This window comes from Prionailurus bengalensis, chromosome D3, assembly GCF_016509475.1.
Source record: "Prionailurus bengalensis isolate Pbe53 chromosome D3, Fcat_Pben_1.1_paternal_pri, whole genome shotgun sequence".
NCBI classification, from domain to species: domain Eukaryota; kingdom Metazoa; phylum Chordata; class Mammalia; order Carnivora; family Felidae; genus Prionailurus; species Prionailurus bengalensis.
This window is the reverse complement of record NC_057356.1, coordinates 44,619,300-44,632,984: the sequence shown is the minus strand read 5'-3', so window position 1 is coordinate 44,632,984 and position 13,685 is coordinate 44,619,300. Positions and strand designations below refer to the sequence as shown.

The 13,685-nt window shown below is 36.9% G+C and overlaps 1 protein-coding gene across 1 annotated transcript in view; it reads right to left on the bottom strand.

Moving 5' to 3' along the window:
• The window catches only part of MIB1 (MIB E3 ubiquitin protein ligase 1), a 128,517-nt gene that overhangs the window by 12,555 nt on the left and 102,277 nt on the right, over nt 1–13,685 (bottom strand). Inside the window, exons 16-19 of the mRNA XM_043558442.1 lie at nt 13,201–13,382; nt 10,847–11,039; nt 7,028–7,106; nt 467–580 (exon numbers count right to left, since the gene is read on the bottom strand). Of these exons, the coding sequence (XP_043414377.1) occupies nt 467–580; nt 7,028–7,106; nt 10,847–11,039; nt 13,201–13,382 (568 nt within the window). The remainder of the gene's footprint in view (nt 1–466; nt 581–7,027; nt 7,107–10,846; nt 11,040–13,200; nt 13,383–13,685) is intronic.

Here is a 13,685-nt window from a genome sequence, read left to right as displayed (position 1 = left end):
TTTCCACCTCTTTACTGAGTTACATTTCAGTTTATCTACAGTTACTCTGTCCCGAATAAATGCTATTCTATAAAATACTGACATGCACTAGGTGAAATCTGCTACACCCAAGAATGAGATGTTAACACTTATATAACTGAAAAAATAATTTGTAATGTGCTAATTCACCAAGATACTCTAAATTTAATGTTAAAAAAAAGCAAATTTTCTTTAAGCAAGAACACAACAATTTTCTTTATATTACACATGGAGGTTTCTTAAAAAACAAATGCTCAAAGTTCTATAATCATACTGCAAGCTAGAAAAACACAATTTCAAGTTTCCTGTGATAAGAACAAAACCCCATCTATTCCTCTGTAGACTGAGGTCACGTACCTTGTGCTTCACAAGCCAACATTCTACTACACATGAGAAGAGATGTTCATGAAAGTCCCAACAAGACAGCGAAGTAAAAAAATACACTTACAGATGTCATCAGTGGCATCTTCTGAACTTTTCCCTCCACAACACATAATGAAAGGCACTCTTCGTTCAACTACTGCCCGGCACTGCACACACTTCTTCATCAGGCTAGCACAGTCTGGAAAACAGCAATAGGATACTTCTTACAAGAGACAACATGATAAGAGGGTTGGCCTTTTTTGTTCATTTTTAAATTTCACACTAAGATGGGGCACCTGGGTGGCTCAGTCAGTTAAGCTTCTGATGTCGGCTCAGGTCATGATCTTGCGGTTTGTGGGTTCGAGCCCCACGTCGGGCTCTGTGCTGACAGCTCAGAGCCTGGAGCCTGCTTCGATTCTGCGTCTCCCTCTCTCTGCCCCTCCCCTGCTCACGTACGCTCTCTCCCTCTCTCTATCTCTCTCTCTCAAAAATAAATAAACTTAAAAAAAATTTAAATTTCACATTAAGATAAACATTAAACAAGTTCTATGAATACACAATTCTATCATCTTAAAATGTTATCATCTTACAAATGTATATTCTCTAGAGGCAGCCTCTAGAAGAGAGCACCCCTTGTCATGAAAATAATGACATTTTCTAGTAATATATTAGAATAAATTGTCAAAGTTGTTTTTCTGGGTTTTTAACTGTTTTGTTTTTTTTTTTTGAGAGAGAGAGAGAGGGCATGTGTGAGCAGAGACAGGGCAGAGAGAGAGAGAAAGAGAGAGAAAATCCTAAGCAGGCTCTCTGCACTGTCAGAATCCCAAAGTGGGGCTTAATCTCACGACTGTGAGATCATGACCAGAGCTGAAATTAAGAGTCAGACAGACATTCAACAGACTGAACCACCCAGTCACCACCCCCCTTTTTTTCCCACCTGCAAATAAGCACAATTTTATTTATCCCTTTTCAATATGTACACCTTTTATTTTTTTTTCATTTTTTATTTTTTTCATGCCTTGTGCCCTAGCTAGTTTTTTTTTTTCAACATAATACTTAATTTTATTTTTTTAAAATTTACATCCAGGTTAGTTAGCATATAGTGAAACAATGATTTCAGGAGTAGATTCCTTAGTGCCCCTTACCCATTTGGCCCATCCTCCCTCCCACAACCCCTCCAGTAACCCCTAGTTTGTTCTCCATATTTATGAGTCTCTTCTGTTTTGTCCCCCGCCCTGTTTTTATATTATTTTTGTTTCCCTTCCCTTATGTTCATCTGTTTTGTCTCTTAAAGTCCTCATATCAGTAAAGTCATATGATATTTGTCTTTCTCTAACTTCACTTAGCATAATACCCTCCAGTTCCATCCACGTAGTTGCAAATGGCAAGATTTCATTCTTTTTGACTGCCGAGTAATACTCCATTGAATATATATACCACACCTTCTTTATCCATTCATCCATCGATGGACATTTGGGCTCTTTCCATACTTTGGCTATTGTTGATAGTGCTGCTATAAACATGGGGGTGCATGTGTCCCTTTGAAACAGCACACCTGTATTTCTTGGATAAATACCTAGTAGTGCAATTGCTGGGTTGTAGGGTAGTTCTATTTTTAGTTTTTTGAGGAACCTCCATACTGTTTTCCAGAGTGGCTGCACCAGCTTGCAGTCCCACCAACAAAGCAAAAGAGTCCCTCTTTCTCCGCATCCTTGCCAACATCTGTTGTTGCCTGAGTTGTTAATGTTAGCCATTCTGACAGGTGTGAAGTGGTATCTCATCGTGGCTTTGATTTGTATTTCCCTGATGATGAGTGATATGGAGCATTTTTTCATCTGTCGGTTGGCCATCTGGATGTCTTCTTTGGAGAAGTGTCTATTCATGTCTTTTGCCCATTTCTTCACTGGATTATTTGTTTTTTGGGTGTTGAGTTTGATAAGTTCTTTATAGATTTTCAATACTAACCCTTTATCTGATATGTTGTTTGCAAATATCTTCTCCCATTCTGTCGGTTGCCTTTTAGTTTTGCTGACTGTTTCCTTCACTGTGCAAAAGCTTTTTATTTTGATGAGGTCCCAGTAGTTCATTTCTGCTTTTGTTTCCCTTGCCTCCAGAGATGTGTTGAGTAAGAAGTTGCTGCGGCCAAGATCAAAGAGGTTTTTGCCTGCTTTCTCCTCGAGGATTTTGAGGCTTCCTGTCTTACATTGAGGTCTTTCATCCATTTTGAGTTTATTTTTGTGTTTGGTGTAAGAAAGTGGTCCAGGATGCTGTCCAGGTTGCTTTTGCATGTTGCTGTCCAGTTTTCCCAGCACCATTTGCTGAAGAGACTGTCTTTATTTCCATTGGATATTGTTTACTGCTTTGTCAAAGATTAGTTGGCCATACGTTTGTGGGTCCATTTCTGGGTTCTCTATTCTGTTCCATTGATCTGAGTGTCTCTTCTTGTGTCAGTACCATACTGTCTTGGTGATTATAGCTTTGTAATACAGATTGAAGTCTGGGACTGTGATGCCTCCTGCTTTGGTTTTCTTTTTCAAGATTGCTTTGGCTATTCGGGGTCTTTTCTGGTTCCATACAAATGTTAGGATTATTTGTTCTAGCTCTGTGAAGAATGATGGTGTCATGTTGATAAGGATTGCACTGAATATGTAGATTGCTTTAGGTAGTATCGACATTTTAACAATATTTGTTCTTACTATTCAAGAGCATGGAATCTTTTTGCATTTTTTTTGTGTCTTCTTCAATTTCTTTCGTAAGCTTTCTATAGTTTTCAGTGTATAGATTTTTCACCTCTTTGGTTAGATTTATTCCTAGGTATCTTATGGTTTTTGGTGCAACTGTAAATGGGATCAATTCCTTGATTTCTCTTCCTGTCGCTTCACTGTTTGGTGTATAGGAATGCAACCAATTTCTGTGCATTGATTTTATAACCTGCAACTATGCTGAATTCCTGAATCAGTTCTAACAGTGTTCTGGTGGAATCTTTTGGGTTTTCCATATAGAGTATCACGTCATCTGTGAAGAGTGAAAGTTTGACCTCCTCCTGGATGATCTGGATGCCTTTTCTTTGTGTTGTGTGATTGCAGAGGCTAAGACTTCCAATACTATGTTGAACAAAAGTGGCAAGAGTGGACATCCCTGGCTTGTTCCTGACCTTAGGGGGAAAGCTCTCAGTTTTTCCAAGTTGAGGATGATATTAGCATTGGGTAATTCATATATGGCTTTTATGATCTCAAAGTATGATCCCTCTATCCCTACTTTCTTGAGGGTTCTTATCAAGAAAGGATTCTGTATTTTGTCAAATGCTTTCTCTGCATCTGTTGAGAGAGTCATATGGTTCTTGTCCTTTCTTTTATTGATGTGATGAATCATGTTAATTGTTTTGCAGATATTGAACCAGCCCTGCATCCCAGGTATAAATCCCACTTGGTCATGATGAATAATTTTTTTAATGTATTGTTGGATCCGGTTGGCTAATACCTTGTTGAAGATTTTTGCATCCATGTTCATCAGGGAAATTGGTCTATAGTTCTCCTTTTTAGTAGGGCCCCCTTTTTTTTTTAAAATAAAAAATACTTCAGGGCGCCTGGGTGGTGCAGTCAGTTAAGCATCCGACTTCAGCCAGGTCACGATCTCGCGGTCCGTGAGTTCGAGCCCCGCGTCAGGCTCTGGGCTGATGGCTTGGAGCCTGGAGCCTGTTTCCGATTCTGTGTCTCCCTCTCTCTCTGCCCCAACCCCGTTCATGCTCTGTCTCTCTCTGTCCCAAAAATAAATAAATGTTTAAAAAAAAATTTTTTTTAAATAAAAAATACTTCAAGATCTTAAGGCTTGAGAATAAAGAAGGAAGATACTTTTTATAAGTTTTAACTAATATAGAATTATAAGGTTGCTCACATAATTTTCTAAATGTACTTTCTATTGTAAACAGTTTGTCTCTAAAATTCCTAAAATATGTTGAACAATTCTCTTCCTTCTCTATCAAATTGATGTCATTTATTATGGAATTGTTTAGTAACTACTTGTTTAATGTAGTAGCCATGAAAATATCAAAAATATATCATAATGGGCTTTCTTATGTTATGTATCAGAGGAATGCTCTCCCATCCCAAGAGGAAATACCTAGGCAAAATTACAGGTTGTGGATTGTTAATTCTATATCTAAAGTTATTAACTAATTACAAACTAACATCCTGCAATATACCCTTCCTCATTAGCATGTATTATGAACGTATACTCCATATCTTAGTCTATGTACCAAGTGTCTTTATCGTCTCAAAAACGGGGGACAAAAAAACCCCAGGAAAATTGTGACAGGTATCCAGGGATAATTTATGTAGACAAGGTGGGGCGTACGCTCCTAATGGTGCTTGCACTGGTGGACAGAGAAGGATTATCAAGACCAATCTCATGTCAAGGCCCAGACAGAGCTGGGTCTGATGCTGGCCTATGCACGATGCACTAGGTAGGAGCAAATGCTAATAGAAATCTGGTTTGGGATTTGTCTTCAATCTGAGAGCACATTTTTTCCTTAAATTTAGTGGATTAAACTAATTAATTAATTTGATATGTAACAATTATTTGAAATTCTTTTAAGTTAGACTGTTATACTGTTTCTACAAAATCTTTCTTACTCCCCCCCAAAATGGATACAATCTCTCCTTCCTCTGGTCTGTCAAGGCATTTACACTCTTCAAGGCTTCAATACTCTGTTTAACATTACTGGGATATGGACTGCTTCACCATTCCTTGAAAGAGGGGCATTTTCCACCTCAATTTCATCTTCCCTAGCAAATAAATGTTTAACAATTTGTCTGTAAAATGGAGAAAACAATCTACTTCTTAGGGTTGTTGTGAAGATAAGTGAGGAAGTATTCTAAAAGAAATTAAAATGTCTGGTACCAGTCAAGAGCTTAATAAAAGTTAGCTATTCCTCTTGTTATAAAAGTTAGCTGTTACACTTGTTACATCTGAATACAAAGACAATGTAAGAACGTTGGGAAACTCCTGGGGAAAACACCACAATAAGGCCTGAGAATCTGTATTATCAACTACTCATTATAACCAGCTTTCAAGTCTCTTCTGTAGGTATCACTTTGTTCTATCACATGGGTCAGTAAACTACAGCCTACAGGCCAAACCCAACCAGGTCCGTTTTTATAAATAAAATTTTAAGGAAGAACAATCCCGCCTATTTATTTACATGCTGTCTATGGTTGTTTTTGCACTACAATGGCAGAGTTGAGCAATAGGAAAGAGTTAAGTACTTACTACAGAAACCATGTGGCCTATAGAGTCAAAAATATGATTTGACCCTTTACAGAAAAAGTTTGCTAGCCCCTAGACTATGAAAACTTAAGTAACCTGAGCTCTTTTTACTTAAGACAGAAATCTCTTTCCACAAGCCCTCTGACAGTTGATAACAGCCATTATACTAGTCTTTGGAAAACAAAACCAATTACTTGAGGCAGAATGTTATAGGAGGAAACCTTGATCCTTTATTTAGTTAATTCGCTGCCTATCAGAATGAAAAAAACCACCAAGGTTTAAAACAAATCTATGTCAATTAAATTAATCTATCATATAATCTGTGTATTACTTAAATATTACACTGAAAATCAATACCTATTGACTAAACTGTTTTGTAATAGGAAACACCATGCTTTACTTTGAGCTCATTTAAGTAAAGTATAAGTTGTTAAACTTGTTTAAAATCCTTCACTGACAGGGGCGCCTGGGTGGCGCAGTCGGTTAAGCGTCCGACTTCAACCAGGTCACGATCTCGCGGTCCGTGAGTTCGAGCCCCGCGTCGGGCTCTGGGCTGATGGCTCAGAGCCTGGAGCCTGTTTCCCATTCTGTGTCTCCCTCTCTCTCTGCTCCTCCCCCGTTCATGCTCTGTCTCTCTCTGTCCCAAAAATAAATAAATGTTGAAAAAATAAATAAATAAATAAATAAATAAATAAATAAAATCCTTCACTGACAAATGAAACCAGCAAAGGGAAGAGGAGAATGTTGAACAGTGCATGAATTTGAAAAGAACAAGAGGGGGATATAAAAAGGAAGGGACTCTGAGATAGTATGTTTAAAAGATATTTTAAAACATCATGAACTTTCAATATATCCTCCAAAACAGCTCTTTTAACATAACGACTAAGAAAGGTTAAGAAGGCCAGACAGTATAGCCCCAAATAGTTGCTGTGGGTGATTCAGTAGTGGGGGAAAAAAGTATGCAGGAGAGGCAATATTAAGGTGAAGACAAATGAAGATGTGCTAATTTTATATGTGAAAAGGCCTAGACTAAATGTTTCAAAATTCATTTTTGGAAATAAATTTCTATTGTGTGTGATAAGAGATCATTTTGTGCTGATACAAATGAAATCAAAATGTGAGCTGGTAGGTAGAACATAGCCTGTTCTGCCTTCTCTAACCTCAGAGCAAGGAGGGACATAGGTGACATTGTACATAGTACCGAGGAAGAGATGGAAGGTACTAGAAAGGCTGACCAATGTTTTTGCTCATGGGTTATATATAAAACAAAACAAAACAAAAAAACAAAAAACAAACAAACAAACAAAAACCTCAAAGCTATACTTTGTTTCATTTTCTAGTTCTATAAAAACACCAAGGAAGTTCTGTACAGGCTACTTACTCTCACAAGCACACATGTGTCCACAAGGTTGAAAAAGAACAGCTGCTTTCTTGTCAGAGCATACCACACATTCTTCAATCTACAAAAAAAGAGGTTACAGCGTAAGTGTGAACATGTACAGATAAATCCTGTAACTCTAACAGTTTCTTTTGTATCCAAGTGTATTTCCTCTATAAGGAAACACTCTTAGCACAGTGAAACTTCACACACTCTACTTCTCTGTCCCTGACTCTCTGGGTTGCTCATTTTTTCACCTTTATAAACTCTGGCCCTTCATAGGTTCTATTTCCATGTTAGTCTTCCTACCTATCCTAAAGAATGATAAAGAAAACTCCATTTCCTTTGTGGTCAGAAAGACCAGAATAGACTTTAATTCTCTTTTATTCAAAAATTACTTTGAAAGAAAAATAAAAAGAACAAATAAAGGAGTATAAAAATAAATCTAAGATAAGCTAGATTTCTAATATTAATAAAAAACCAGCCAGATTAGCAGACTGCTAGGGCCCAAGGGGAATTTTTCTATTTATCCACATCCAAGGAACTCTACCCAACATATCCTTTTCTGGGACCTAGTCAGTTCTCCCATGCTGGTGGGAGTCCATGGCTTTGGCCTGTTCTTTCCCTATAATCTCTAAAGGCACAAGTCTTCCACTATCTATTCATAATATTCCTTAATTTTATCTTCTCTTCATCTCCACTTCATCTGAGTTTTGAGTGTGTAACTATTTCTCAACCTTGGCTCTTGGTTTTTTTCAACCCCATCCCACCCCACTGCCCTTGCATTTTTCACTTGTTCTCCCCCCTTCTGACACACATTCACATTTACCCATATCTTGTGACATTAATATTACTGCCCCAAAATGATGACCACCACTCATCTATAATTTCACCTAACTAACCAAATTTTGCATGTGCTCTCTCTATGGACTTTCCCAATGTGTACCTTGTTATGTACATAGAATTTCTATAGTTGAATTAACAGGAGAAAGCAGTAAGATATGATTGGTTGGGACCTTTATATTTCTGGATTTAAATTCCAGTCCCAATAAGAACAAATTACCTAACACTGTTGAGCCAAAGTTTTTTTTTTAATCTAAATGATAAAGAACAAACCCTTCTTCACAGGGTGGTTAAACCAGATATTATGTATGGAGTGTTTAGTTAAAAAAATCTTTGTAGCCTTAACATTTTTCCCCCTTTGGATTTTTTTCCTCAGGTTACATTCCCAGGAATGAAATTACTAAATCAAAGCATGTTTATTGCAAAGGTTCACAAATACTGTCAGCATGGTCTCTCAAAAACATGAACCCATTTATTCAGCCTCCAGCAGTGTTTAAAAGAGTGTGCATTTTCCACTGTCCAGGATAGCATTTTTAAAATTTTATTTATGCTAATTTGATAGGAATGATTAATAGTAATTCATAATTTTTTATTTATATTTCCTTAACTGCTAAGGAGATAAAGCTTATTTACTCCCCCTTCCTCCAAATATTAGTTTTATAATTTGTTTGATCTTTAATGAAGATGTTCATTACTCTTTAACCACTTGGGGTCACTATTTCTTTATATTCAAAGCTCTGTCGCTAACCCGGCAAATCTGTTTGGGGGGTATGTTACTTTTTGTACTTTTCTGCAGGTTTGAAAATTTTATAACTTGAAAGTCAAACTGAAAGCCTACTGATTCTTGGAATTCAGAAATGGTCTAGAAAGGTATGACAGCACATTCCTCCCTCTCTACCTGCTCCATCAATTTTCCCTTTGTAGACACTCTTGTCTGTGTATCATCACATGGGGGAAAGAGCAGGGACTTAAGAATCATGAGACCTGCATTTGATTCTTTGAGTACACTTCTTTGAGCTTCAATTTTTCCAACTGTGAATCCTAGAGTTAGACAACCAGTAAGGGTTATTCAGTATCTGGGACTCCGCTTCTGGCAACCTGGGGCTCTGAACTCTGAACTTTACATCTCTCTCAAAGCACCTATAACATCCTATATGGCAAAGTAGATTTTAATGTAAGTTTACCAGCACATTACCAGTTTTTAGCAGCTAATTATCATATTCATCTCTGTCCTGACTACAAAACATGTGCTCAATAAAGATTTGTTAAAATAAGGCTTAATCCAACACAAAAAGTTTCAGGCCCAACAACAGAATGCATAGATCAATCTAAAAAATAAGAGAATGGCTTGAATTTTTACCCTTTCAGATTCTTTCCCAAACTGTTGCTTAGTGAGCAGGTAACTAAAGCAAATTATAAATACCAAGTAGAATGATCTGCATTACTCTATTAAGCAGGGATGACCTAGATAGAATGCATATAAAATGCCAACACAGCACCTGCAGTTACGAGACTGTCTGCACTTAACAGACAGTTAAGTGTTGTTAGTTCATCCTTCCTACCTTTACAAAGAGACTAAGCAGCTATACACACCTTACTACTCCAAAATCCTCTATCCAAAAATAACTTCCTTGTAATTTTCCTGTGCCAAAAATTTTACCAAATATTTGTTCATTTGGATCACAGAAAACATCTAGTTTTAGAAGGCTCCCTATGAAAATGTACAAAGCACCGGCAATGTAACACCTTTTAAGTCATTGCCAGCTAATTCATTATAAGAATTAGTGCCAGCTCCTTTCTAATTAATGAAGGTTAATGAACAGCTTAAGAAACATCAAGGGAATAATGAAGAGAATAAAAAGAGAACAAAAAAAAGAGTATAAGCTTTATAAATGAAACCAAAGAAAACCAAGAGATCTTTTGGTTTAAGCTACTCACCTTAAGAGAAATCATTTGTAAAAAACTTAAATCTCATTTTAACACACACACATGGAAAAACTAACAAGGAAAATCAATTATTCCAGTACAACGAAAATGGGTAAGACAATATAGTTATGATAGAGCACTAAGTTACACAGAAAAAGAATGAAACCAGAAACCTAGAAACGAGTAATACTTCTCAAAAAGTAGAGTCAGACAAGATAAAAAGTTCAGAGTGGATACAGAATTTGGCCCTTGCTAACAGCAAGATGACAGACAGACTTTATTTGCCTCTTGGTGGGACACAATACAAAGTGAGTACCACCATCTGTGAGAATTTCTTGCCAAAAATGTTTAAGCTGACCCTGATCAAGCTGTTAGATCTAACTTCCAGTTTACAGGAAACACAGAGGATAAAGAAACAAATTACACAACACTCTGATAAAACAATCAAATCCAGAAAGTGTGACATTCTACAAAAAACAAACAAACAAACAAACAACTGGTGTTTTATGAAGATGAATGCAAGAGAGTCCGTGTACTCAAAAAAGGTGCAATATATAATAACTACAATGAAAAATGGGATTAAGTACAGCTTTAGGTTATAAAAGCAAAATAGATTGATTTTTAACTTCTATAGTTTCTATATACAAAGAAGGAAACTCAAAATTGTTTTCTTGATAAATATATAAATTATACATTCTTAAATTTAAATTTAAATCATCCTTTTTTTTTTTTTTAATGTTTATTTTTGAGACACAGAAGGAGCATGAACAGAGGAGGGGCAGAGAGAGAGGGAGACACAGAATCCAAAGCAGGCCCCAGACTCTGAGCTGTCAGCACAGAGCCTGATGCAGCGCTCAAACCCACGAACCGTGAAATCATAACCTGAGCCAAAGTCAGACACTTAACCTACTGAGCCACCCAGGCACCTCAAATTTAAATCATTCTTAGAACAAAGTTTAACAGACATATGGCATCATATAATCTTATTTATCATAATTTATAATCTCAAAGAACTTCATAAAATGATAAAATACTGTATTAAAAATATATTACCTTTGTCCTTGACTGAACTTGTTCTTTACAGATGAGGCATTTCTTGACTCGTGGAGAACACAAAGAACAGGTAGCAATATGTCCACATGGGCCAAAAAGAGTATCTCTCTTCATATCTGAGCACACCATGCACTCTTCTAAGGTTTCAGAATCATTACTAATCATGGAAGGACTTCGAGAACCCACTTGACCACTAATAAAAGAAAATACTTCTCATCAATCCTATCAGAATATTTATATTACAACTTCATTAAAATATTTTTAAAACATCTAGAGCATCATTCGTATACATAAAAACAGCTTTAGTTACATTAAAAAATTAAGCTTTAACATCTGTATATGAAACACTGCATACCATATTTTTCCATTTGTATACATCTCTGCATCTTTACAGGCTTCTGATACTATTTAAATTTCAAATTGAACAAATAGCTCACCCAATGGAAAAGGGTGAATCTTCTTCTAACAAAGAAACCAAAAACACTAGTTACAAAAAATTTAACAAACAGTTTCACTCAGAATCTGTTACCTATAAAGAACCAGCAGAGAAGGGCATAGGAATAAAACACAAATTCTAGCTAGAGCCCACATTAGTTATCCTAACTACAGACAGAATGAAGCATCATTAGAGTCCACAACTGACAGGGCACTGTGGAAAATACGTCACTGCAGCTGCTGTTTTGACATTTCTTTAAATGTATCCTTAAGGGGCATAAAACTCTACTACGGAAAGACAGAACACATCCATAAATAATTGGATACAAGACACAGAAATACATATATATGACCAACTACAGCTATACAAAAGGGATACTCTGTTTCTACCATAATTTCAGAAACTCATGAACATCCATACACACACACATACACACACACACACACACACACACACACACACACACACACACACTGGTTCCATCTTAGACCCCAGCATTAAAGTTACTACTGCAGGAATTATAGCACGTTATATCTATATTTTGAGATATGCTCTGTCCTGCTGTAATAGAATTTTATGTTCCTCAAGGACACACTTAAAGAAATGTATATACCTCATATGAATTTCTCCATTAACAGCTCAATGTATAGATTCCAAAGAGATGTCATTTCATCTCCACACCCAAATTAAAAGAGAGGCAAGAGAACACAAAGTTAAGGGAAAACTACCAAAATGTTGAATGGCCAGAACCAGGTATAAACGGCAGTAATAGCTGCACAGCATTGTTGGGATAAAAAAAGGAACAAAATATACATACCTCTTTATATGTCTACAATATTTCATAATAAGAAAAGCAATTGTGTTATAAATAATTAAAATTACTGACATATTTTACTTTTAGAAAAAAAAAGACAAGTGTGAAATCATTTTTAGAGAAAACCCCATCAGGAATCGGTTCCTTCATGTGTTCATTCTTTCAATCCTTCAGTGATACTTAGTGAGTGAGTGTCTGTCAGGCACTGTACAAGGTGCTAGAATTATTACAGACTTTGTGTGACATACACCCTACTGGTGAGCATGTACACTGCCTCTCTTATAAAAGTCTACCAAGCACCTGGGTGGCTCAGCTGGTTAAGTGTCTGACTCTGGATTTCGGCTCAGGTCATGATCTCATGGTTTTTGAGATCAAGCCCTGCATCGGGCTCTCCACTGACAGTGCAGAACCTGCTTAGGATTCTCTCACTCTCTCTCTCTCTCTCTGCCCCTTCCCCATTCGCATTTGCGCTCTTTCTCTCTCCCTCTCTCTCTCTCTCTCTCAGAATACATAAACATTTTTTTTTAAGTCTATTAAAAATTTCAGGGCACTTGGGTGGCTGAGTCAGTTAAGTGTCCAACTCTTGATTTCCGCTCAGGTCATGATCTCATGGTTTGTGGGTTCAAGCCCCACACTGGGCTTTGCACTGACAGCATGAAGCCTGCTTGGGATTCTGTCTCCCTCTCTCTCTGCTCCTCCCTTGCTTGCTCTCTCTCTCTCTCTCTCTCTCTCAAAATAAATAAACATTTAAAAAAATAAAAGTCTATTACAATTTTGAATACATCTAACATTAATCACAGCAATTTCACTAGTACTTCTTCCTATAGATGAATTCCTCTAATGTATAGGAGCACTAGAAGATCAGGCTGGTTTAGAAAAGTTTCTTAGCACTTATTATGCATAAAGCATCGTATTTAGTAATGCAGAGAATAGGATACTAAGTAAGAAACACAGTGTCTAGAGAAAAATTTTTAAGGAAGAAAGCATCAACACAAGGAAGATGAGCAAAGACCAAGACAGTCTCAAGTAATCAAGTCCTCCATTATGAAACCACATGGTGCTTTACAAAGAACAGTAAGTTTTATGACACGAAATGATACAAACCTGACTTTTTCCTTATGACACTTTGCCAGTGCTTTGCAGAGGCTTGGATCAGGACAGAGATCAAGCGGCGATTGACCTTTCTTATTTCGAATGCTAAGGTCAGCACCATTGGCAGCCAAAAAACAGGCAATAGATGCTGCACTCTTCTTCTCCGCCCCCTGGGTACCAAGTCCCATTATTAACTGAAATCAAATAAAAAGAGTCATTATTTTCCCCTTAAGAATCTGTTATCAGTTCTCACCCCTAAATGTGTGTGTGCACGTCTGAGTGTATATTATGTAAAAATTATATAAAAATGTCTGGAAAGAACTCACAGCCTACACAAGTATGGTGGGCATTTATGAGCTGCAGTCCTAACATCCATTCCCCTTCACTCCAGTTTTCTCAGGAATATAGTATGAGGAATGATCCACTCTTTAGTTTTACAGGTGGACCAAAGAAGGCTGAGACCAGTCAGATATCCACTTCATCTAGGTGATTAGTTC